Here is a 26,826-nt window from a genome sequence, read left to right on the forward strand (position 1 = left end):
TTCAATTAAATATTTATTAATTTTCTACTAAAAAATTAGTTTTCTACTGAAAAATAATTCGTTTGACCATAATTTAATTTGTACTCCATCCGTCCCAAATTACCCGTCCCAAACTGAGATGAGACATTAATTAAGAAAAATAATTAATAACATGCCTAGTTTACCATAGTACCCCTATTAAATTATGTTTACATTTTAATTTGAGAAAAAGTAATTAACGCAAAGGGTAAAACATGGAAAAAGATTTTTTGTCTCTTCTTAATTAATGAAAAAGGATAAGTAAAATGGGAAATCAAATAAAAAAATTTGGGACGGATAATTTGAGACAGAGGGAATACTTATCTTGTCAAACTTTGAGTGGATCATGTTTAGAAAATTCAATTAAATATTTATTAATTTTTCTACAGAAAAATGATTCGTTTGACCATAATTTAATTTGTACTTATTTGGTCAAACTTTGTGTGGATCATGTTTAGAAAATTCATTAAAATATTTATTCATTTGTACTAAAAAATGATTTGTTTGACCATAATTTAATTTGTGCTTTACATGAATTTTTGTAATATTTGATAATTTAATTGTTAATTACTATTTTGTGAACAAACTTCAAATTTAAATTGTGATGTATTAGTGGTAGTTAGTGGTGGTGCTAGTTGTGATACATGAGTTGGTCGATAGTAGGGATTGGCCGATAGTGATTGATGACGGTGGTGTTGTTGACGGTGGTGGTGGCGGTGAATATAATTAGAATAATAGAGGTAGTATGTGTGGTAGCGATTGACAATAGTAGTTGGTAGCGATATTTATTATCGTTGGTGGAGATGGTTGGTGATAGTAGGTGGTGGTTGATAATGGTGGCAGGGGCAGAGGTGGTTAGTGGTGGTGACTACTGATTATGAATAAAGTATCCAACATCATAATATCTCTTCAGACCTATCAAGATTTGATTCTAGATCTAAATGATTAAGACTTATTAAGAGCTAAAATCTTAATAAAAAATAAATGCACTTAGTGATCCGAAGTCTGAACCATTCAGATTCAGACCTCCATTAAGTGCAAACAAATAAGGCCTCAGTATTCGGTACTCATTTTGGGGCCTAGCTTAATCTAGATCGATTCACACTTTGTTCGTTCATTAAAGTAGGAAGCGCCTCGGGCCCTAAGAGTTAGTCATTGTCATTGAGTTTCACCTGTGGAATTTACGAAACTCTGTGACGGTGACATTTTTTTCAAAAACATGACTAAAAGATAGATAGTCAATAAGGTTCAATTTTCATTTCATCACAACCTTCAATATTTACAGTTCAGAGGCGGAGTCAGGATTTCTGCTGAGGGGTTCAAATCTAAAGAAAAACTCACCTAAGGAGGGTTCAACATCTACGATATATTCATAAAAATCATTTTTAATCATGTATTAATAATATATTTTTTCGTCAAAGGGGGTCTGGATGAACCTCTATTACTAGTCTGGCATACCACATGACGTGTGTAGACAGCTCGTAGACTATGAGATATGTCTTGCAAAATTCTAAAATAGAAACCAAAAAAAAAAAAAGTAATATGAGAATTACTTTTATGTCCTGCAAAATTTATGTTAAAACCTCAGATAAAGTAGAAAGACTGTTTCCGATAAATTCTCGGCTAAAGACATATAATATAACAGATATAACAAAAACATAAAAGCAAAACAACAAACAAGGGGTGACATACCCCCAGATACTAAAGAATACAAGAGGCTATAAGACACTGCAAATACCAATCCAAATAGAGCACTCATTCCTACTATTCCGAACATACTCCTACCCACTAACATTGTATCTTAATCCGCGCTTTTCACACCTTCCTATCAATAAACTAACGGAAAAAGTGTTATGCAGAATGGAGGAGAAAAAATAAATCAATGTATTATTTTTAATTAGCAATTGAATTTATATATAACAAAAGGTAAAATAGTTTCTTTCCTGGTAGAATTGTATGATCTTAATTAGAACTTCAATTTGACAATTAAACTAACTACTTTTCTAATACGAAAGTGCCATTAACCTACGCAGCAATACCATTAATATGACTAAACATAAAGAGATAAATCCAAATAAAGAAAAGTAAAAGTAATTTGTGTAGAAACCGAAAGCTTGAATAAACATTAAATAATAATAATTTAAAAAAAAAATAGTAAATGACAATTTTCTCTGTGGTGGAATTTTTAAGGAAAAAGTTTGAATTATTTTTACAAGGGTCTTAACACTTTTAATATACACTTTCTTCATCTCAAATTGAGATGACACATTGATTAAGAAAAATAATTAATAGCATGCCTAGTTTATCATAGTACCCCGATGTTTACATTTTAATTTGAAGAAAAAGTAATTAATGTAAAGGATAAAACATGAATATTTTTTGTCTCTTCTTAATTAATGAAAAAAGAGAAGTAAAATGAGAAATCAAATTAGAAAAATTGGGACGGAGGGAGTACTTGTTTAACTGCACGTGCCTCGCACATGTAACGTTTAATTATTTAAAATTAAATAATTTATCTTATTGCGGAGATTTTTAATAAAATGTACAAATTTAAATAACTTTTCAAAAATCTTTTACATTTTAATATAATAATATAAATATAAATATATACACATATATGTTTTACCACAAAAAATTTTAAGTGGTTGATGAATTATTACTTTTGCATTTGTCATGTAGTACCTCTTCTCCCTTTTTGCCAGAAGCATCAATTTAAAACATATTTGTGTTATGATTATTTTTTTTAATATGTAAAATCTTTCCTTATTTTAAAAGTCAAATCTTTACAAAATCATTGATTAGATTCTTATTACGTACTTAAAACTTTTAAAAACCTAGTACTTCTTAAATTTTTCTTATTCTAATAGCTTTATATTTATTTCTAGATTTTTCAAATCTTCTTAAAATCAAATTTAGTCAATTTAGAATTCTTAATTTAATGAAAAAAGTATCAGTTGTCATTAATTTTGATGACTTTTAAAAAGAAAGGTTTTACCATAAATATATTTAATTAATTTTCAAATCTTAAATTAGAAAAAATATTGAAATTCTGATCACTTCTAATAAAAAAAAGTTTTATCATAAATATATTTAAATAATTTTCAAATCTTAAATATTAGGAAAAAACAGTGAAAAGACGATTTTATCTAAAACAACGATTTTTAAAGAAGATATAAATTATAGATAGATATAGATAGACATAGATACAGATACATATTATAGATTATAAAATAGATATAGATATAGATATTGATATAGATAAGCAATTCGACGAAAAATTAATAAGCATTTTTTTCTAAAAATTATACAAACCACAACTTAAGTTTCACTTATTACAAAAAATCCATCTCACCAAACATATTACAAAAATCTCATTTTTCTCTAAAAATAAATATACATAGCTTTCTATGTATATATCAATCCTATTATGTATATGAATCGGCCTTGTTATGTATATGTCGGTCTTGTCATATTTGTTGTGTATATGAATCGGTCTTATTATGTTTATGAATCGGGAGAGAAAGTAAATTAATTAAAGAAGTGGAAGAGAGTGTGACTCTATAATCTATATCTATTCTATAATCCATATCTATAATATATTAAAAGTGTGAAAACATTTAGAAAAATGATTTGAACTTTTTGTGAAGACTCTCCTTTAGAAAAAGCTGTCTTTTCACTATTTTTCTTCAATTTATTATTTAATTATTTTATTATATTAATTAGATTCCTAAAATATATAAGACTCCTAAAATATATGGAAGGAGAATCGATTAATATTTTTTTTTGTACTGATCAATTAGTAAAATACTCCTAAAATAAAAATTTATTAAAAAAGTACTTCTATAAATATTGAGGTGCACATTAAACTTGAGAAAAAATAGGTTTATTTGATATGGACTTTGTGAATTTTGAAGTCTATTGAACTTGTCAGAAATGTGGATATGGGCTTTGAGAATTTTGAGGTCTATTGGACTTGTTAGAAATGTAGATATGGGCTTTGAGAATTTAGAGGTCTATTGGACTTGTTAGAAATGCAGATATGGGCTTTGAGAATTTTGAAGTCTATTGGACTTGGTAGAAATGTGAATATGGGCTTTGAAAATGTCGAAGTCTATTGGACTTTTTAGAAATGTGGACATGGGCTTTGAGAAATTTGAAGTCTTTTGGACTTGCTAGAAATGTGGATATGGGCTTTGGGAATTTTGAACTCTATTGGACTTTTTAGAAATGTGGATATGGGCTTTGAGAATTTTGAAGTCTATTGGGCTTGTTAGAAATGTGGATATGGATTTTGAGAATTTCGAAGTATATTGGGCTTGTTAGAAATGTGGATACGGGTTTTGAGAATTTTGAAGTTCATTGAACTTGTTAGAAATGTGGATATGGACTTTGTGAACTTGAAGTCCATCGGGCTTGTTAGAAATATGGATATGAACTTTTGTGAATTTTAAAGTCCATCGAGATTGTTAGAAACATGGATATGAGCTTTGGGAATTTTAAAGTCCATCGGACTTGTTAGAAATGTGGATATGGACTTTGTGAATTTGAAGTCCATCGGGCTTACTAAAATTGTGGATATGGACTATGTAGATTTTAAGTCCATCGATCTTGTTAGAAATGTGGATATGGACTTTGTTAATTTTTAAGCTTATTGGGCTTGTTAGAAATGTGGATATGAACTTTGTGAATTTTGAAACATACTGGGCTTGTTAGAGATGTGGATGTGGATTTTGTGAATTTTAAAGCATATTGGGCTTGTTAGAAATATAGATATGGACTTTGTGAATTTTGAAGTTTATTTGGCAGTTAAAAATGTGGATATGGGTTTTGAGAATTTTGAATTTCATTGGGCTTCTTAGAAATTTGGATATGAACTTTTGTAAATTTTGAAGTTCATTGGGCTTCTTAGAAATATGGATATGAACTTTTGTGAATTTTGAAGTCTGTTGGGCTTGTTAGAAATGTGGTTATGGGATTTGAGAATTTTGAAGTCTGTTGGGCTTGTTAGAAATGTGGATATGGGATTTGAGAATGTTGAAATTTATTGGGTTTGTTAGAAGTGTGGATATGAACTTTGTGAATTTTGAAGTTCATTGGGCTTATTAGAAATGTGGATATTAGTTTTATGACTTTTAAGTCCATTGGGTTTGATAGAACTGTGGATATGAATTTTTTGAATTTTGAAGTCCACTGGGCTTGCTTGAAACGTTGATATGGGCTTTGTGAATTTGTAATGAGATCCATTACTGGCCAGCTGATAGATATGTTATATGTTTGTTTGACCATGAAAATTGTGTGTGTGTATTTAAAAAAAAAAAAAGTAATTGTGCTTTCATAGTGAAAAATAATACTTAAAAATTAAAGTAGTGTTTGGTTACACGCATATTGACCTATGTTGTTAGAGTTTTTTGTGTATAAAAAGTGGATAAGAGATTTGAAATTTGAAGTCCATTTGGCTACATCACAACTGGACTCGTTAATGTGATACAGAATCCAATATTGATCACTTGAAAAATGTATGTCTGTTTAGTCATGAAAATTGTGAAATATAAAAAGAAAAAAAAAGTAATTTTAGTTTTTCTAATTGAAAATAATAATTGAAAATTAGGGTAAAAATGTGAGTTGTTTTTTAATTTCGTGAATGATTTTGAGTGAAAACAACTATTTGGGTCTTTTCGAATTTCAAAATTCAATTTCAAGTTAAATTTTAAAATGTTAAAATTTTATATTAAGGAATTTAACTATGGAAAAAAAGTAAGATATCCATGGTCAAATGATGACATATTTTCAAATATTTAATAAAGAAAAAAGACATACAATCAACACCGAACTTGTCTGATATTTACAAAAAAACACTCTAACTTTGTGGGCAACGTATTACCCCACAAAAGTTATAAAAGCCACTATAATGGTAGTCTACACGTATATGATTGAATTCAGTTAGTTTTATTTGAAGTTCAAACACTTTGGTCTCTAGGGTTCATTCACATATGATTGACGTTCGCCTATTTTATAGCATTTAATTTACTTGAACTCGTATCATATGTAACTTCAAACACCACATATCTGATTCAGTTAAAATTACTTCGGAGTAGACAAATGATTAAAAGATTGCATAGTAAATTAACTGAATAGCCCAATGATATCCACTCAAACTAACATAAATATGACCATTATATTGTAAAACAACTAAACTTTCCCTTTTTTGGTCAACTAGATTGGGGAATTGAGATGTTGATTTTGTTCTCTAATTCTATGTCAGCTTAATAACATATATAGAGCATTTTCACAAAGTGGGGTCTGAAGAAAGTAAAGTGTGCGCAGTCTATACCATTACTTCAGATGAAGTAGAGAGGTTGTTTCCGATAGATCTCCCAACTCTAATTCTATTTTAACTGAGGCTACAAAAATAATTTTGAAATATCTAGGAAAAAAATATGCTAATTAGTAGGTGTATTTGGATGCATGCTACTTATGTGATGCTATAAAGATAGCATAGAAGGTAAAAATGGCCAAAAAACTAAGAGCACATGCCATACATCCAACAGTTGGTTTAGGAATAAATAGAATAAGGATAACAAATTATACTTTACTCATGAAGTGGTTAATGTGAAAGAAGCACTTTGAAGAAAGGTAAAAAATGGTTCATAATTTTTTTTTTGGAAAACATATAAGTGAGATATGGAGTATATCATATACAATTGTAAGATTAATGCATCGATTATATTTATTATCGATCATACGATTTTTAAAATGGACTTTATTAAAAAAGTTTATGTTTTTTAAAAAAATTGAAGACCTCCGTTTAATTTTGATCGTAGGCCACTTATATGCTTTAATCGTCCTTACATTAATGTGTAACTTTCTTATAAAGAGACCTTAAGTTGATTTTATTGTTTAGCCTAAGTAAATAACTGGTCAACTGAATTAGTGATGGAGCAAACATATTGATTTTTATTCATGCATTTGCTAATTTTTACTTTATTCTGCCAATTTACATTTTAGAGTTAAAGTTAAGTTTTATTTATCTTAATATGATCTTGAATGTCCATATTTTAGAGATAGATTATATTAACTCTACCAAACGAACCATTTTGACATTTTCTTCAACTTTGAATTAATGATTGAAAAAATTATCAAATGAAAAAGAATAATAATAATAACAATATTTTAATAAAATTTTCATCTTAATAACGTTTTATTAATAATGTTAATTTAATATACTACTACTGTCCTTAATAACGTTAATTTAATAATGTTCATATAATAATATTTTAATAATAATTTAATATACTACTACTGCCCTTAACAACCTTTTATTAATAATGTTTTAATAACGTTAATTTAATAAATTACTACTACTGCCCTTAATAACGTTTTAATAACGTTTTAGTAATGTTAATTTAATAACGTTATGATGTTTTAATAACATTAATTTAATAACTTTAATTTAATAACTTTTTATTAAACTATAATTTTTTTATTTATTATTAGTATAGTTTCATCTTTGAGCTGAAAATAATGAAAAAATAATAGTGAAAAGTCATTTAAATATATAAAAAGGAATTAGTAAGGGTATAATAGTCATTTTATCCTTTTTTTACTGTTGGGACGCTCAAATTTTTAGCCCGACACGCCTAATTTTGCGTGTACAACACGCATTTTGCCACATAGGATCGGATGTCATATGTGTGCAGTTTTAAATAGTTAAATGTCATATTTGTGCTCTATCAAGTTTAAGGGTCATATTTATTTATTATCCTTATAATAAAAATAGATGTGTTTTATACTGAATTAATAAATCTAAGATATGTGTTTTCATACACATTATTTATGTTGAAGAAGATTAAAAATAAATGGACTAATTTTTTAGAGAATTTTTCCAGAGATCAACATAGTATTGTGTCATCCATCCTTCAATGATTTCAACTTCTGTTTTCCTTTGCATGTTTAGCCATTCTGGATCACTTGGCTTTGCAGTAAGAATGTCCAGACAATGGGAACCTACAAAAATAAGAATTGAGAAGAAATTCGAGTCGATATATATATATGCGAAAAAAAACTTCTATTTGGTAAATTTTCACTCAGTATTCAGTACTCATTTTGGGACCTAGATTAATCTGGATCTATTCACACCTTATTCGTTCATTAAAGTAGGAAGCGCCTCGGCCACTAAAAGTTAGTCATTGTCATTGAGTTTCACCTGTGAAATTTACAAAATTCTATGAAGGTGACATTTTTTCAAAAACATGGCTAAAAGGTATATCGTCAATAAGGTTCTATTTTCATTTCATCACATAAACTTCAATAATTTACATCAGAGGCGGAGCCAGAATTTCTGTTGATGAGGGGTTCAAATCTAAAGAAAAACTCACCTGGGGGGTCAACATCTATGGTATATTCATAAAAATCAATTTTAATCATGTATTAATAATATATTTTTTCATCGAAGGAGTTCGAACGAACCCCTATTACTAGCCTGGCTCCGCCTCTCATTTATACGAGATATCAGAAAGAACATGAAGGGTAAATAATGGCATACCATTACGTGTGTAGACAGCCGGTAGACTATGAGATATGTCTTGCAAAATTCTAAAATAGAAACCAAAATGAAAAAGTAACGTAAGAATAAATAAAACCAAATAGAAAAAGGAAAAAACTTTTTTTATTTGGGGGGAGGTTGTACGTACCCTCCACTACCATAAGGATCTCTTAGCCCATTAGAGAAAATGATGTTGCTAGCAAACTTATAAAGAATTAATTTTATGTCCTGCAAAATTCAGTCGTGTTAAAGTTCAAATATATCTAATATACAACAATAACATATCCAATATATTCTCACAAAATGAAGTCTGGGGATGGGTTGAGTGTATGCAGTGTCGCAGCCCATACCACTACTTTAGATAAAGTAGAAATGTTGTTTTCCATAGACCTCCGACTCACGACAGATAACAAATATAACAAAAACATAGAAACAAACAACAAACAAGGGGTGACACACCGACAGATACTAAAGAATACAAGAGGCTACAAAACACTACAGATAACAATCCAAACAGCGCACCCTTTTTCAGTGGGGAACCCAAGATTTGAGCTTGACGGGTGCACCTTTATATTTAAACATAACAATTGATAGTGCCAAAGTTCGACATATAGTTCTTTGAAAACTTAATATTATTAAATATCATTAATTTGGTTAATATGACAAAAGAGTGTTATTCACCGTACTTGAATTCGATGCACTTTTATATTTTTAACAATAATAGAGAGTTTTTGAAAAATAAAAAATCTGAGAGATTTGTTTGCTAAATGGTTGCTACGAGAAAACGTTGGATTTAAGCCTATTTCAAACTTTAAATTGCTAATTTTTAAATAGAAAATAAGTCAATGATTAAAAAATAAAAGTAAAATAAACATTATATAGGACTCCCTCCGTTTCGGAATAAGTGAATTGTTGGGGTATTTATTGGTGTTTCAAAATGAGTGAATCATTGAATTATTTTTCAAAGTTACCCTTATGATTTGACAATCAATTAATTTTCGAAAAGGTATTAAAGGTCAACTTTTGCTTTTTGGAGGGTAAAAATGAAAAGTTGTGTTAAATTTATATCTTTATTGCTTTTTTCTTAATCTGTGTGTCAAAATCCAACAATTCATTTATTATAAAACGGAGGGAGTGTAAGATAGGGGGAATTTACCTTTTGAAATTGGAGGAGAGCTTGTATTTTTGGAATAAAATTAAAACTACAACAAATTGTACTTGGAAAAAAGGAGCAATAAAACAATTGTAGTTGGGTAGGTTTCGAACCCAAGTCCTCCACCCAAAAAGGGGATTTTATGCTACAAGTTTAATCACTGCACTAACACAATTAGTTATCTTTGAGGGTGCACAACATATATTTAGTTAAATTCACTGGTATATATACAGATATACAACCTATATATACAGAGTTTTTTTCGAGGCTAGTAGGTGCATGTGCACCCCCTACTCTATACGTAGGTCCGCCTCTGCCCTTTTCTACTATTACGAACGAACTCCTGCCTACTACGCTCTATCCTAATCCGCATCTTCCATACCTTCTTATCAAGGGTCATGTCTTCCGTATAATCTGTAACTGCCCCATGTCCTACCCAATCACTTCCCTCCAATATTTCTTCGGCCTACCTCTACCCCGCCTAAAACGTAACTATCCATAGCCAGTCTCTCACACCTCCGAATTGGAGCATCCGCTTCCCTTCTCATCACATGTCCGAACCAACGCAACCTCACTTCTCGCATCTTGTCCTTTACCGATGTCACTCCCACCTTCTCCCGAATAATCTCATTTCTAACCTTATTTCTCCTTGTCTACCGTGAATGTGCATGCACGATTTGTATATACCGGGTGAGAAACCAAAAAAAAATTAAAGGTTGAAAGTTTGATGATAAATTAAAGTATGAGAAAGAGGTATACATACATGTCCTCCATAATAAGTTGTGATCCAATGTGGACGTGGTGAGACACCATACTTTTTCTTGCAATCTTTCATGAATTCATCCAAATTGAAAGGTTCTGAAAAGAACATTGTGTCATTTTCGTCACGCCGTATAGGTGTCACCATCTCACTGCATGTCTACAAAATAGTAAAACGAGTCAGTTTGTTCGAACCTCGATTACTTTCCATCAATATAATAGTGGATAGCTTTGCCCATTGAGGTGTAGGCAAACAGGAAGATATCAACTAGTATTTTTTTTTATCTATTAGGGTTTAAACTCCGTCTCCCGATCATCTCCAAGATTCGCGTTCACTTCATTAACTTTTAAGTTATACTCTTAAGCACATACAATCAAGTACATTAACTTTTAAGTTATACTCTTAAGCACATACAATCAAGTACCTACTACCTCCCAGCAAATATCAGATGTCATTGTCCACCATAATTTACGTAGATATACAAAAATCTCCAAGACTTATCAAGTCATACTACCTATAAAAAATCCCCAACCTCATTAACCACTCTGGGCCACACCTTAGGTACATTCCCGTCATAGGTGTCGAGCAACGCTACCCATGAAGACCTAAACAACAGCAATATACCTAGTATATTTCCACAAAGTGGGGTCTGGGGAGGGTAATGTGTACGCAGATCATACCACTACCTCAGATGAAGTAGAGATGCTGTTTTCGATAGAGCCCCGGCTCAGGACAAATAACAATATAACAAGTGAACCCCATTAAGACCTAAACATATGAGAAAAAAATGACTAACTAGTCTTACTTGCCATGCCCATCCCATGTCACTTTCACTAGGAGTGTAGATTGTGTTATAACAAGACAAATTTCCTTCATAGGCAACAATGCCTGCATGAATTCGATCAAGAACATGACTTCCTTTTGGTGCACCATGATCAATCCCTCCACAAAGTGTTGTCACTGGATAACTTGGTGGATCATTATACTGACAGCAGATGAATATTTGAAATTCAAATAATCCTTCAACTCAAATGAATCATTCAACTGTCTGAAATTCCCAAAATAAATTGTTATGATCGGACAGAAATAAGCAAACCACACGCAAAAGCAAAACAAAAAGAACACACAGATTTACGTGGAAACCTTTCAATATATATATATATATATATATATATATATGAATGACGTATTTTCTGAACATCCAAAAACCCACTAATTGCACTTATATAAAATGTGCATACAAATAAATCCTAGACCCAACAGGATCAGTGGTGGGCTCCGGGATTGGGCCAATCCCTACGCTATCACCACAGACCTCATGAAAAATCACAAACATGTCGCACCGCGAACTTTTCAGGGGCGGATCAACAGAATTTGGGTCACAAACTCCAACACAAATAAATATAGATACACAATAAAGTAGTTCGTAATTACTTCTTACGAGTTACGATGGATAAAAGTGATATATATGATGGTGAATTACTTATACTAATAGTGTATATAATCTGTGTAAACAAAATAAGTTTTTATGCTAATCGATCACTCTGGGAAATTTCCCTAAATTATGGGATATATAATTTTGAATATAAGATGTGTGCATGCTATAACAAATCAAACTGATAAAAAGGCAGCTCGTGCACTAAAGCTTCCGCTCTGCGTATGTAGGGTTCGGGAAGTGCCTCACCACAATTATAACAATATATATGAAAAGTAAAAGAAAACATTACGAGCAAGTTTTGAATTTCTGGCTGAGATAGGAGAGTCCATTATTTTTGGAAGCAATTCTGTCAATTATAGACCATGATTTTCTTATAGTACGATAACAACTCTTACTAGCTTCCTGAAATAATTATAGAAACTTAACTTGTTAGTAAAAAATAAAATAAAATAATAAAGGACAACTAAGTAAGAAAGAAAAAAAAACTTTCTTACTTTAAAATCCTTAGACACAATTGAATAATATCCATTTTGTGGAGTGATATTATCAAAATAAAGAATTGGAGCTGATGAAGCTAGTGCACTAAGAGCTATATGAGGATACTTCAATCTAAACCAAGAAGCAAGCACTGCATAAAAATTAATAATTAAAAATTAACAAAAAATTAGAGAAAGAGTTTTAAGAATATTCAAACTTTAAGGGTATGTTCGGTATTTTGAAAATGTTTTCTTGAAATATAAGCTAATTATTTTTTATTTTTTTTATATATGATACATAAGTTAAAAATCTTATTCTAAAAGTATTTATATATATATCTAAGCAAATTATATGGAGACGGGTGGTGGATAGTGGGGGTGAAAATGAGGTGTATCGGAAGGTGGGGACGACAGAATCAATGTGAAATGTCACTTATGGAACCTCTTTCCCTACTTTCGCTTAAGAAGTCGCTGGCCTAATTTTTTGAGGAACTTATTTTTCTATAGAAAATGTTATCTAAAAATCTGACTAACCAGACATGAAAAAATTGAAGGGTAAACAACATAAATCTCAACACTTTACTACCTAATTACTCTCTCTCCCTGCTTTTATAATAATTACATAAAATCTCAGATATGATACATTAGTTAACGTCATGATACATTAGTTTATGATACATTAATGAGAAAATGGTCTATTACCCCCCAACCTTTAGTCGAAATTTCAACTACACACTCAACCTTTAAAAGTGACCTATTACACCCCTAAACTTATTTTTACCGAATTTATTATCCCCCAATTGCTGACCTGTCATTGGACGTGACTACACTTGCCCATGGACGCGTCAGTTGACCCCATTTCACTTTAAATTCTTTATTTTCTGATTGTCACGTCATTTTTTTAATAATATAATAAATTTTAATTATTACTTTTTTTTAATGAATTTTAATTGCCACGTCATGTCTTCTTCTTCTCTTTTTCAAAACAAAAATTCAAGAACTCATTAATGGAGTTCCTCATTTTCCTCATTAATGGATTTCTCCAAAACCAAGAAATTCTTTTTGCTCCGAAATCGAAACCAAGAAACACTTGAACTAAGGAAACAATAAGATTTCTCTGATTAATGAATTCTTGAATGAAGAAGTTGGGGAACTCCGATTCAAAAAACTTGAAAAAATTCGATAACTTCGATTTCCTCTCTTTTTGCTCAAGATCGCCATTAATGGCGAGCTCAAAGTTTTGAATTTCCACAATGCCATATATAATTTTCATATACAATGCGAAGAATTTTATATTTGACTCAAGAAGATGAAGTTGGTTGAAGAAGAAAATGGAGCAAAATGAAAAATGGGGAAGAAAAAAGAAAATAATAAAGTTAAATAATTAATTTTTTTAGAGTAAAAAAAAAAAATAACGTGGCAATGACGTGGCAGGGCGTGCATCACACCACATTCCAAATGACTGGTTGTCAGTTTTCGGGAGGATAATAATTCCACTTTAAAATAGTCCAGGGGGGTAATAATTTTACTTTAAAATAGTTTAGGGGGGTAATAGGTCACATTTAAAGGTTGAGTGTGTAGTTGAGATTTGGGGTAAAGGTTGGGGGGCTTTTGACCATTTCCTCTACATTAATAAATCTTTAATTATGATTAAAAATGGAAAGAAACTATAACTAAGCCTACGTACAGTTGAGCAATTAATGCACTTAATTAAAGAAATTGCTATTTAAATTACATAATATACGACATTTAATAACTTATGATAACAAATATCATAATTTTTTCATAAAAACTTATGATATATTGTATTATGATAACAAATATCTCATTTAATAACATAGAGTTCATGATACACTACAATTCATGACACATTATATTTATTTGTGGTTACTAATACATTATTATATTTAATTTGCTTAATACTTTATATGTGTAAAAATTATCTGATACATTCTATTAAAAACTAAATATCTTATAATACATTACTTTATATGCAAATACAACAATATTATATCTACTATTGTATTGATAATGTAAGTTTCTGATACATTAAATTATTTTGGTTGAGATACAGCACTGTAATAAATTTGCATTATACTTGACTTATTTTTTAAAATATCTGATACATTATATAATTTACATTAAGTTAATTATAAACCTACAATTAGTTTATATGATACATTGCTGAAGAGTAAAATAGCTTTTGATGCATAATAGTCTAACAGATGGACGAAAATTAATTTATAGAAATTGTAATAACAACAATCAAAAGTTTTGCTAAAATATCATAGCCATTTTGTCCAAAGAAAGTTTTGACATTTCAATCTATTTTCACGAAAATCAATGTCGTTCATATCATAATGAAATGATGGAAATCAAAAAAGAAAATTAATACTGGAGTCTGGAAAGATGGAGTTGTTAGATCTAATTGAGTAGTAGATGAGAACATGGTAGAAATTGAAAAGAAAGTTAATGGAAGTTGTAACTTGAATGTTGAAGTAGAAGATGAAGATGAGAACATGGTGGAAATTCAAAAGAAAGCTAATGGGAGTTGTAACTTGAATGTTGAAGTAGAAGATGAAGATGAGAACATTATAGAAATTCAAAATGGAAGAGTTGAGAAAATCGTGGGATATATTTTCTGATTTTTGGGCTTAATTTGCGGCACAATAAAGGGATGTGGGTGGTTTTTTTTTTAGATGTATCAGAAAAAGAGGTAATTATTTTGAGTAAAAAGGAATTTTCGTAATTAGTTTAGTTGGATGCGATTTTAAGTAATAATAGAAACTTAAGGTGTGGTTATAAGTAATTTATCCAAAATTAAAATGCATTTACTAAAAAATATTTTTCACGGTATCAAAAAAACCTTAAATTATCTAAAAGACTAAAAAAAGGAAATTAATAAGGGGATATTTTTTTCTTACTTCCTCCATAGGATCCACCAATGACAATAATTGGAGACATTTGCGCTGAGTATTTTTCTTTAATATGTAACAAAATTTCTGCATAATCAGCTATAGCTTGTGCTGAATTGAAATATCCTCTAATATCTTCATCTTTTAGAGCTTCTTCCATTGTCTCAAATGGTTTTGATTTTCCATAATACCTATGCTGAAAAATAGTATGAAAAAAAAAAGTTAAAGCATAAAAGCCTCTAGTCCGGCTAGTCAGAATTCACGTGATGTCGAACTTACTAAAGAGATTGTTAGTGCTGAAGCCAGAATTTTCATTGAGGAAAATCAAAATATAAAGAACTAACGCATAGAAAATCTAAGAATTCGACGTAACATATAACATATTCAGTGACAGAAATCAAGAATAATCAGCATCTACTATATATTTATATTAAATAATTTTGACCTTGGGAACAGAAAATACCACCATAGTTTTTCGGACTCTATTATGAATTTTTGACAATATTTTACCATAGCTCCTCCTGATTGAGCGCTCTTGCAACAAAGATGAAGAAAGCTAAACGATGAGTGTACTTTTCCGACCGCATTACCACCCTTGAGTAAGGATGGCTCCACCGTGTGGAGACGCTCATTACAACTTTTCCATTCTAAAGATGTCCCATTTTGACCTTAGATTTTGAAGTTGAAACTTAAAACTTGAGTTTTTGCAGTTGTGATTTTTGACATTCGAAGTTGTGTTTGGACAGGTATTTTACTTGACAAAAGTTTGAAGTTTTGTGAGTGACACTTGAAAATATTTGAAGATCATAGATTTTGAAAATCTGATCAAATTTCACAGTCAAATAAGCATTTAAAGATAGATTTTCAAAATCTTCTCCCAAAATCTATGGTCATACGCTGCCTAAGTTTTAGTTATCAAAAAACATGACAAAACAAAGTATAAACTAAGACAATATAATTGTAGTTTTAATAGCTATACACTTGATGAAATTAATGAATGTAACTACCTCTATGTAAACAAGAAGAGCCTTAAATTGTGGGGCAAAATCAGTGAGAAATCCAATATCAAGAGGATCACTATCAATGGAATCTTCAGCACCAAAATAGGCAAAAATTGGAGAACTTGAATTTGAACCACCCCAATACTTTGAATTAATTATATATCTTTGCTTAAAAGTTTTATAACTTTTTGGTCTATAATTGAAGTGATCAAGTGTTTGTGTGTAGTAATAAGTCTCAAATTCTTTTGGAAGATTTGTTGAATTAGACTCTTGATTTATATTTTGATCACGAAGTGGTGTGAGTCTTGGGATTTTTTGGAGTTTTGAAGAAATTGAAGTTTTTGTGAAGATGAATAAGAGAAGCAAAAGAAGCCATTGGAATAAGAAAAGCCTATTATTCATCTTCATTGGGATTTAAAAAAAAAAAAAAAAACTTTGGTAAAGAATGTAATCTCTTGGTGAAGCTATCTATTGTGGATATATTTATAAGTGATTCAATGATTTCACTTGGCATGTTTAATTTTACTTAAATCTTTTAAGAAAAAAGAGTAATTTGACTGAATTATCTTCATTTATTACTCTTCCCAATTTAATTCTTCTCTTCTTTTTTTTTTTCATCATATAAATTGTTATAGTTTGTGACCTAAATTCTGCTGATCCGACTTTGAAAAGTTTGCGGTGCAACCTATATTCATGATTTTTTGTAGGGTCTCTGGTGGTAGATAGGGATCGAGCCGACCTGTATGTTTTTGGGTCTAGAACTTATTTGTACGCACGTATTATATAAGTGCGTTTAATGGATCGTTTTGGACGTATCATATACGTCATTCTCCTCATTGTATTATTCATCCATCATAGTGAAATTTTTCTACCTCTGCCCGTGGTTTTTCCCGTCAAGGATTTCCACGTAAATCTTGTGTTCCTCTTGTTTTTCCTTTTGCTTATTATATTACTTATTGTTGTCCGATCGAAACATAAATATCTCTTCATATTTATGACTAAGTGTAAGGCGGAAACAATCAACTATTATACCTTGATTTTTAAATGACAACTATTTTGGACCACCTAATTTTAGTAAGAACGACAAGTAAAATGAACCGGGGGAATATCAATTAACAACCTATAATTAAGTAGGTCCTTAGATGAATGTAATTTGTTTAACCTAAACCTTGGATTAAAGGTTAATAATTGAATTTGTAAAATGATAATAATGTAAATTATGAAATATGCAAAATTAAATGAGTCTGCTTTATGATGAAAGCTGACTGTCTGAATTTTAATATGAAAAAGTATATCCGTATTTACGCAGGATTCAAGGAAAGACCGCAACCTAATGGGCCATAGGGCGGTGTAACGTACACAGCCTTGATACAAGCTCCTTGCTTACAAAAAAGATTTATAACAAGAATCAGCTAAAGCTTATTAAAGATTTTTCTGAAACTGGTAACTTAAAACTCAATGATAGTTCCTTAATTAATTATGAAGTAAAATTTAGAGAAGAATAAAGAGAATTACAACATTGTTAATTTCATTAATACATACAAATCAAACTCCTGTGAAATGAGATCAACAACTTTTTTTCTCCCCATTCTTTGTCTTACTTTATATATATATATTTTGCAATATATAATAATAAATAGACTAATTATTTAGGGAATTTTTCTAATTTTGATGAGGAAGTTGAGACTTGAGATCATCAGCATAGTATTGTGCTATCCATCCTTCAATGATTTTAACTTCTGTGTTCCTTTGCATGGTTAGCCATTCTGGATCACTTGGCTTTGCATTAAGAATGTCTAAACAATGGGAACCTAAAATCCATTAAAAAAAAAAAAAACGAGGAGAAGAAGAAATTAGAGTCAATATATATCTACAATAATTTATTTATTTTTTTGGTTTGTTTTTCTACTCACTGTACGATACTCATTTTGGAACCTCGATATATTACTCCGGAGCTTCTGTAATTGAAAGTTAGTCATTATTATCGAGTTTCACCTGTGAAATTTTAGAAACTCTACAATGGCTATTTTTCAAAGACGGCGCCGAAACGAAGCTCTTATTAGGAGGATTATTTCCATGAACTCAATCTCTTATTAAGGTTTAAAAGATTCTATCCATTTTAATATATCAAATCCCTCGATGGTTACGAGATATTTGAAATAAAATATTTAAATTTAAGTAATATGATTAAGTGAATTATCTTTTTCCACATCCGTGAGAAAGAGAAACTAAAAGTGACAACTCATAATTGTAAAATTAGTTATTGATGTTAGATTCCTTTAATAACTAACATTTCCTAGTTTATCAAAACAAACAACATGAGTTCCTTTATTATTAAATTTGTTTTGGAAAGTAAATAATTATGGCATACCATTACGTGTGTAAACAGCTCGTAGATTGGGAGATATGTCTTTCAAAACCCTAAAATAGAAACAAAAAAAATTAATGTAAGAATAAAGAAAACCAAATAAAAAAAGAAAAAATTTTGAGGGTGGGGTGGGGTGGGGGTGGGGGTGGGGGTGGGGGTGGGGGTACGTACCCTGCACTACTATAAGGATCTCTTAGCCCATTAGAGAAAATGATGTTGCTAGCAAACTTATGAAGAATTAATTTTATATCCTGCAAAATTCAATCTTTAATTTAGTTCACATATCAAATATAATATATAGTTAGAAAAAGTAACATGACAAAACATGCATAATGAGGAAAGGTTGTAATTATCACAATACTAAAGAATGGAATTAGGTGATAAGCATCTTTTACTTATAATTAGAGTCGGTCTCAGATTCACGCATTGAGAGTGGGTCGTGTCTATGATAGGAAGCATTTTATCTCCAAAATGAGTCTTTTTTGGCAATATAATGTTGCTTGGGACTCACAAACATATTATCACACCTGTGTATATAGATAATACACTACTTTTGAGAGATTCAACATCCATCGACATTCTAATGAAGTCTGAGCAACATAGCGCTTATTCCCAACACGGATTGGGATGAATCAAACCCTAAAATGGATATCGAGCTACTAAAAACAAACACATTTTCGATCAAATTTTCAAGGAAGGTCAATCAGAAATATGGGGTTTCCTTCAGAAAAACTCCGGATGAGCCAATTTCTGACGAACCTCCCTCGAAACATCAAAAATTGTTTTTAGTTAATGTCCATGCTACTGACGGAGGTCAGTCTTGTGTTAGTGATCGCCCTGGTTAGGATAGTGATCAGTCTTTGAGGGCTTTGTCTTCTGGTTATTCTAGTTGTGGTGGCTACTCCAGGTGGCCATCAGGACTTATAAAATTATATACCGGGTGAGAAATCGAAAAAAATATAAAAGATTGTAATTTTTGTAATAAATTAAAGTATACGAGAAAGAGGTATACATACATGTCCTCCATAATAAGTTGTGATCCAATGTGGACGTGGTGAGACACCATACTTTTTCTTGCATTCTTTTATGAATTCATCTAAATTGAAAGGTTCTGAAAAGAACATTGTGTCGTTTTTGCCACGCCCTATTGGCATCACCATCTCACTGCATGTCTACAAAAATAATAAAACGAATCATTTATTCTTATCTCGATTATTCTATTATTTATTTATTACCTTTTATCATACATAATAATAGTGAGTAACTCTGTCTACCGACGTGTTGACAAATAGAAAGACATTAACTAAGATTTTTAGTATCTATATATTGCGATTTATTGACTTCTAAATTATATTCTTAGACACATATATAATCAACTCATCAAATATCAGATAACATTATTCCACTCAATAATTACATAATATTTTTATTTTTACTAAAATTTGGATCATGTTATATAGGTTTGCGTCGACTTCATTGACCACTCGAGGTCACATCTTGGGTACTCAAATCAGATACTTACTAGTTACTACCTCCCCATCATATAGGTAGCCCAAAAAAAATCCCCTATATTAATTTATTTAACTCTTTGTTGTGATTTGAACCCTAATCTATCAGTTTATATTCGTGTTAAATTGATCTCTAGAATATATTTTTGGACGTTCACCAATTACCCCACACCAAATATCGGATAACATAATTCAACCCAAGACTTTTGCACCTGCAAAATAATTACCTAATATTTCTATTTTTGCTAGAATTTGCATCATGTTATACAGATTTGCCTCGACTTCATTGACCACTTAAAGCCACATCTTGGGTACTCAAAGTCAGATACTTACTACCACCCCATCATATAGGTACCCCAAAAAATAAACACCTATATTAATTTTAATTAACTCTTTATTGTGATTTGGACCGTAATCTCCAATATCAATATATATTTGCATTAAGTTGACCTCTGGGCTACACTCTTGAACGTTCACTATCAGATAATTTAAAATACTGATTAATAGCATAACCTATTTCATCTCGATATAACAGAAACTATATCTTTATACTCTCACTATATATAACTTAAAAATAATTGTTAATTAACTCATTGTTGTGATTTGAACCCTACTCTCCAATGTCAGTATATATATCCGCATTAAGTTAGACCTCTATGCTACGTTCTTGGACGTTCACAATCAGATAACTTAAACACTAATTAATAGCATAACCTATTTCATCTAGATATAACGTAAACTATATCTTTATACTATCACTATATATAACTTTAAAATATTAATTTTTAATCAACTCTTTGTTGTGATTTGGACCCTAATCTCCAATGTCCGTTAGTTGATCTCTCGGCCACATTCTTAAACGTTCACAATCAGAAAACTTAAAACACTAACTAATAGCATAATCTATTTCATTCCGGTGTAACGTAAACTATATCTTTATACTGTCACTATATATAACTTTAAAATATTAATTTTTAATTAACTCTTTGTTGTGATTTGGATCCTAATCTCCAATGTCCGTATATATCCGCGTTAAGTTCATGACCTCTAGGCTACATTCTTGACTTGAACACTAGCATAACCTATTTCATCTCGATCGATATAACGTAAACTATATCTTTATACTATCACTATATATAACTTTAAAATATTAATTTTTAATCAACTCTTTGTTGTGATTTGGACTTTAATCTCCAATGTCAGTATATATACATGTTAAGTTGACCTCTAGGCTACATTCTTGACTTAAAACACTAGTTGATAGCATAATCTATTTCATTTCGGTGTAACGTAAACTGTATCTTTATATTGCCACAGTATATAACTTAAAAATATTAATTTTTAATTAACTCTTTGTTGTGATTTGGACCCTAATCTCCAATTTCAATTTTCAGTATATATCCACGTTAAATTAATCTCTAGGCTACATTCTTGAACGTTCACAATCAGATAACTTAAAACACCAATTAATAGCATAATCTATTTCATCTCGGTGTTACATAAACTATGTCTTTATATAATTATCACTATATATAACTTAAAAATATTAATTTTTAATTAACTCTTTGTTGTGATTTGGACCCTAATCTTCAATGTCAGTATATATCTGCATTAAGTGGACCTCTAGGTTACATTCTTGACTTAAACACTAGTTGATAACATAACCTATTTCATCTCGATATAACATAAACTATATCTTTATACTGTCACAGTATATATAACTTAAACTCTTGAATAAATTAGTGTGATCATAACTTACTTGCCATCTCCAACCCAAGCCAGTTTCACTAGGAGTTGTGTTTGTGTTGTAACAAGGCCTCTTTCCTGCAAAGGCAACAATGCCAGCATGAATTTGATCAAGAATATGACTTCCTTTTGGTGCACCATCTATTCCTCCACAAAGTGTTGTCACTGGATAAATTGGTGGCTGGTTATACTGAGCAGCCACTGAATAATGTTCATCCAAATAATCTTTCAACTCAGATGCATCCCTCAACTGCCTGAATTTCCGAGACAAAAGGTACATGTTATCCGTGGCGAAACCAGAAGTTTCGCGAGAAGGGTGTTAAAATATTAATATATTACATATAATTTTCTATATGTACAACGGAAGTTTTCGACAAAAAGTATTCAAACTGACCACCCTTCACAGTATGTAAATGCATATATGTGTGATGTGATCTAGATATGACCTTATCGACGATTATGGTGTAGAAAAGTAGTGGATCTTGTGGACTTTCATGAAGTGGCACCACCAAGGTAGAAAAAATGATGAATGAAAAATATATAGATCTAATCAAGACTAAATAAATATAGAAATAAAAATTAGTTTCTTTTTTTTTTTTAAATATCATTAAAAAAATTACATTATCAGATCAAGTAAAAGACGCGTAATAAAGTAGTAAGTACTTCCTATTACATATAAAAGTGATATGATGGTGAATTACCTATACCAATACTGTATATAATTGGTGCAAACAAGAAAAGTTTTTATGTTACTCAATCACTCAAATAATATCATACACGTAAATTTCTTTAAAATATGAGATTTATAATTTTAAATATAAGATGGGTATATGCTATAACAGATAAAAATAGATCTGATGTAAAAGTTGCTTACATTGGCGATCCATATATGTAATTCATACTACTATTAGTTCATTCTAAAATAAGTGTCCCTTAGAAATGTGAGATTTCTAAACCTTAAAAATAAGACATCCTATTTGCTACAACAGATAAAGGTGATCTTATATATATAGTATAATTTTTTTTCACAGTACGATGCATATAAATCGTGCAGAAAAAAATGTGCTATCATAATAAAGAAATTTACTTGCTACATATACCTAGTTTCTATAGCTCTTTCTCTATGATTGCCAATATTAATATAGGTATTAAAATTGGTAAGATAAGGTGTCTAGCCCACCTTCCTGGTAATTATTCACGTCCAGGTTTTTAATTTATTATTAATTAATAAAAAACTCTACATACTCTCTCTAATGATATAAATTCAACCAAAAAAAATAGTTTACTTGCTAATTGCTATAATAAATAAAGGTGTCTGATGGTGTAAAATTTTCTTACAGTACGGATGACATATATAACTATCAAATTAACTAAAAGACATCTACAAGTAAACGAGACAAATTACCTACTAAAACAAATAAAAATAACTTTATGATATAAAAAATTTGAGGACACATATATTTAAACTTAATTTTTTGAAATTCATAACAACAGTAGCATATTCGATGTAAAACTTTTTAAATATGTGAAAGTTAAAAGAGAACATTACGAGCAAGTCTTGAATTTTCGACTGAGATAGGAGAGTCCATTTTTTCTAGAAGCAATCTTGTCAATTATAGACCATGATTTTTTTATAGAACGATAACAACTCTTACTAGCTTCCTGAAATACTTATAGAAATTAAATTAGTTAGTAAAAAAAAAAAAAAAATAAATAACTTATTAAGAGTAAGAAACAAAATTTCTTACTTTAAAATCCTTAGATACAATTGAATAATATCCATTTTGTGGAGTGATATTATCAAAATAAAGAATTGGAGCTGATGAAGCTAATGCACCAAGAGCTATATGTGGATACTTCATTCGAAACCAAGAAGCAAGCACTGCAAAAATAATTGTAATAATAATAATAAAATAAATTAGAGAAAGAGTTTTAAGAATATTCAAACTTTAAGGGTGTGTTCGGTATTTCGAAAATATTTTTTTGAAATATAAGTGAATTTATCGAAATTGTTACATAAGCCAAAAAAAAAAATATTATGCTAAAAGTGTGTGTGTATATATATATATATATATATATATATATTATGGAAATAAGGTAGCGGTGATGGGGTGAAGATGTGGTGTGATGGACGGTGGTATTTTCTAAAAAAATATTTTCTTAAAATTCTGACTAACCGAATATGACAAAATTAAAAACATTTTCTGAAAAATGCTTTCCGCTTCCCCAACAAACCCTAAATTACCTAAAAAAAAAAAAGAATTTAAAGAGAAAAAAATTCAGAACAACTTTTTTTTCTTACTTCCTCCATAAGATCCACCAATGACAATAATTGGAGCTTTTTGTGCTGAATATTTTTCTTTAATATGTAACAAAAGTTGTGCATAATCAGCTATAGCTTGTGCTGAATTGAAATATCCTCTAATATCTTCATCTTTTAGAGCTTCTTCCATTGTCCCAAATGGTCTTGATTTTCCATAAAACCTATGCTGAAAAATAGTATGCAAAAAAAGAAAAAGAAAAAAAGTTAAAGCATAAAAGTCGTTGGTTCGATTAATCAGAATTCGTGTGATGTAGAACTTATTAAGGAAAGTGTTAGTGTCGAAGTTTAGATTTTTATAGAGAGAATCAAAATATAAATAAGTAAATACATAGAAAATGCTAAGAGAATTCAACTTAACGTATAGTAAATATAGAGGGACAAAACTCAAGAAATTCAGCAGCTATTGTATATGTTCATGATAAATAATTTTGATCTCAGAAACAGAAAATAACACCATACTTTTCGGACTCTATTATGAATTTTTTGTCATGTTTTACCAAAGTTATTGAATGAGGACTAACGAAGCTAAGCGATCAGTGTAATTTTTTGACCCCATCACCACCCCGGAGTAAGGATGGCTCCACCACTAGGAGACACTCCTTAGTATAGTTTTTCCATTCTCAAGACTCTCTAATCATTTCGATCATAGATTCTGAAGTTGAAATTTCAAAACTCAGATTTTTGGAATTCGACGTTATGTTTAACATGTATTTTACTTAAAAAAGATTTTAAGCTTTGTGAGTGAAACTTGAAATAAACAAAGGTCAGATTTTCAAAATTTTAATCAAATCTCATGGTTAAACAAATATTTAACGATAAAATTTCTAAATCTACTCTCAAAATTTATGATCAATGTTGCCCTAAATTTTAGTTGCCAAATGTATATATGCTTGATGGAACTAATGAGTGTAATTACCTCCATGTAAACAAGAAGAGCTTTAAATTGAGGTGCAAAATTAGTGAGAAATCCAATAGAAGAAGGATCTCCATCAATAGAAGATTCAGCACCAAGATAGGCAAAAATTGGAGAACTTGAATTTGAACCACCCCAGTAGTTAGAATTAATTATGTACCTTTGCTTAAAAGTTTTGTAACTTTTTGGTCCATAATTAAAGTGATCAAGTGTTTGTGTATAGTAATAAGTCTCAAATCCTTTTGGTAGAATTCTTATTGAAGAAGAAGAAAGGGTGTTAAAATCTTGAATTATATTTTCAACAAGTGGTGTGAGTCTTGGGATTTTATGGAGTTTTAAAGAAATTGAAGTTTTTGTGAAGATGAATAAGAGAAGCAAAAGAAGCCATTGGAATAAGAAAAGCCTATTCATCTTCATTGAGAGAAGAAAAAAACTTTGGTTAAGTGTTATATAAATTGTGGAGATATTTATAAGTGTTATTCCACTCTCTAATGTGGGGCATGAATGTTTTTATCTAACAAATTTTTTTTTCTTAGTTGATGTCTGATGTTCGCTTTGACGTTTGACTAATCTGAATTCATTCCGATTGAGGTCTTTTATTAGAATTTTGTTATTAAGTTTTGCTAATTTAAATTTGCTTTGTCTAAGGTCTATTAAAGGGGTTGATAAAACTTAATTTATCTGCCAGAATTTTATCGTTTCGAATAAATTTTATAAATATTTATTTTTCAACTTTTGCAATTGAAATATCCAATATTTTTCGGAGTTTGCTCTAATATCATATTGAAATTAATGTATAAACAACTCAAATATTAAAAATAACTCACTTCATTAAGTTAATTATATCTCCAACAATATCTTGCACTTTATGTCCACATTTGTATGATTCAATTTACTAGTATTTTGTTTAGTCAAAATGAGACATTAGCCAAATTGACAATTTTATAGCATTTAACAGCCTATAAATAGGTCCTTACATAGAAATTAAAAACACATTCAAATTAAAGATTAACAATTGAATTCGCATTATGGGATTATAGACATGCATATTAATTTGTTCTCTCTATATATAATGAATCTCTTGACAATGTAAATTTGACTAAAACAATATATATATATATATATATATATATAAGATAATTAATCAAATGTTGAAAATATACTGGCCGGGTATGAAAATTTACTGCCTGTTTCTGGTCTGTCTCTTGCGTATTTTCCTGTTTCTTGTTTCTGATTTCCTTCTGTGCATACTTTCTGTATTTCTCTATCACCTGTTGTGTTTGAATTTTTGTTGCAGTTTGAGCTTTGCGTGGGCCTTTATTGTTACTGATGCTTTTAGCCTTGGTAGTACCGTATTTGAGTAGTGGCTTGGTTGGCTAATGGTGGATTAGGGTCATGTCCTATGGGTCCAGGGAGTCTTGAGGGGTGGGGCTGAGGGGCTGGGGGTGGGTTAGGCCCGACTTGCGGAGTGTGAGGTGTTAAGGGAAGGGATAAGAGAGTTGATAGATTGAGGGTAGGGTCATGGAACATGGGAACCTGCAGGGTAAGTCGATAGAACTGGTTAAGATTCTTAGGAAGAGAAAGATTAATATTGCGTGTGTACAAGAGACCAAGTGGGTAGGTTCCAAGGCGAGGGATATAGATAGGTACAAGTTGTGGTATTCA

General features: G+C 30.3%; 2 protein-coding genes across 3 annotated transcripts; both read right to left on the minus strand.

Moving 5' to 3' along the window:
- Positions 1 to 8,346: 8,346 nt before the first annotated feature.
- On the minus strand, positions 8,347 to 11,809 carry LOC107846102 (lysosomal Pro-X carboxypeptidase-like). Its single transcript, XM_047400287.1, has 5 exons — positions 11,789 to 11,809; positions 11,279 to 11,458; positions 10,477 to 10,632; positions 8,709 to 8,788; positions 8,347 to 8,610 (listed from the first exon to the last, which is right to left on the minus strand). Exons 1-5 carry the CDS (start codon positions 11,807 to 11,809, stop codon positions 8,511 to 8,513), a joined length of 537 nt encoding a protein of 178 aa, XP_047256243.1. The 3' UTR covers positions 8,347 to 8,510.
- Positions 11,810 to 17,751: 5,942 nt separating this feature from the next.
- LOC107848443 (lysosomal Pro-X carboxypeptidase) lies at positions 17,752 to 25,606 on the minus strand. 2 transcript variants are annotated; one of them, XM_047399903.1, is made up of 9 exons: positions 25,165 to 25,606; positions 24,228 to 24,414; positions 23,674 to 23,807; positions 23,475 to 23,587; positions 21,939 to 22,179; positions 19,688 to 19,843; positions 18,843 to 18,922; positions 18,675 to 18,724; positions 17,752 to 18,114 (listed from the first exon to the last, which is right to left on the minus strand). In XM_047399903.1, the coding sequence occupies exons 1-9, from the start codon at positions 25,576 to 25,578 to the stop codon at positions 17,966 to 17,968; spliced, it is 1,524 nt and encodes a 507-aa protein (XP_047255859.1). In that variant the 5' UTR covers positions 25,579 to 25,606; the 3' UTR covers positions 17,752 to 17,965. The 2 variants fall into 2 exon arrangements, with proteins under 2 accessions (XP_047255859.1, XP_047255860.1); XM_047399904.1 differs by lacking the exon at positions 17,752 to 18,114 and adding an exon at positions 18,224 to 18,261.
- Positions 25,607 to 26,826: the final 1,220 nt, after the last annotated feature.

This window comes from Capsicum annuum, chromosome 11 (assembly GCF_002878395.1).
Source record: "Capsicum annuum cultivar UCD-10X-F1 chromosome 11, UCD10Xv1.1, whole genome shotgun sequence".
Classification (NCBI taxonomy): domain Eukaryota; kingdom Viridiplantae; phylum Streptophyta; class Magnoliopsida; order Solanales; family Solanaceae; genus Capsicum; species Capsicum annuum.

Excerpts from the sequence above, each read along its gene's own strand:
- LOC107846102 (XM_047400287.1), bottom strand. The coding sequence starts at position 11,809 with ATGTTTGTGATTTTTCATGAG. Across the intron at positions 11,459-11,788 it reads TGTTTGTGATTTTTCATGAG|TATAATGATCCACCAAGTTA; the intron begins GTCTGTGGTGAT and ends ATCTGCTGTCAG. Across the intron at positions 10,633-11,278 it reads ACATGGGATGGGCATGGCAA|ACATGCAGTGAGATGGTGAC; the intron begins GTAAGACTAGTT and ends ACTATTTTGTAG.
- LOC107848443 (XM_047399903.1), bottom strand. The coding sequence starts at position 25,578 with ATGAAGATGAATAGGCTTTTCTTATTCCAATGGCTTCTTTTGCTTCTC. Across the intron at positions 24,415-25,164 it reads CTCTTCTTGTTTACATGGAG|CATAGGTTTTATGGAAAATC; the intron begins GTAATTACACTC and ends ACTATTTTTCAG. Across the intron at positions 18,923-19,687 it reads CAACTTATTATGGAGGACAT|GATATAAAATTAATTCTTCA; the intron begins GTATGTATACCT and ends TGAATTTTGCAG.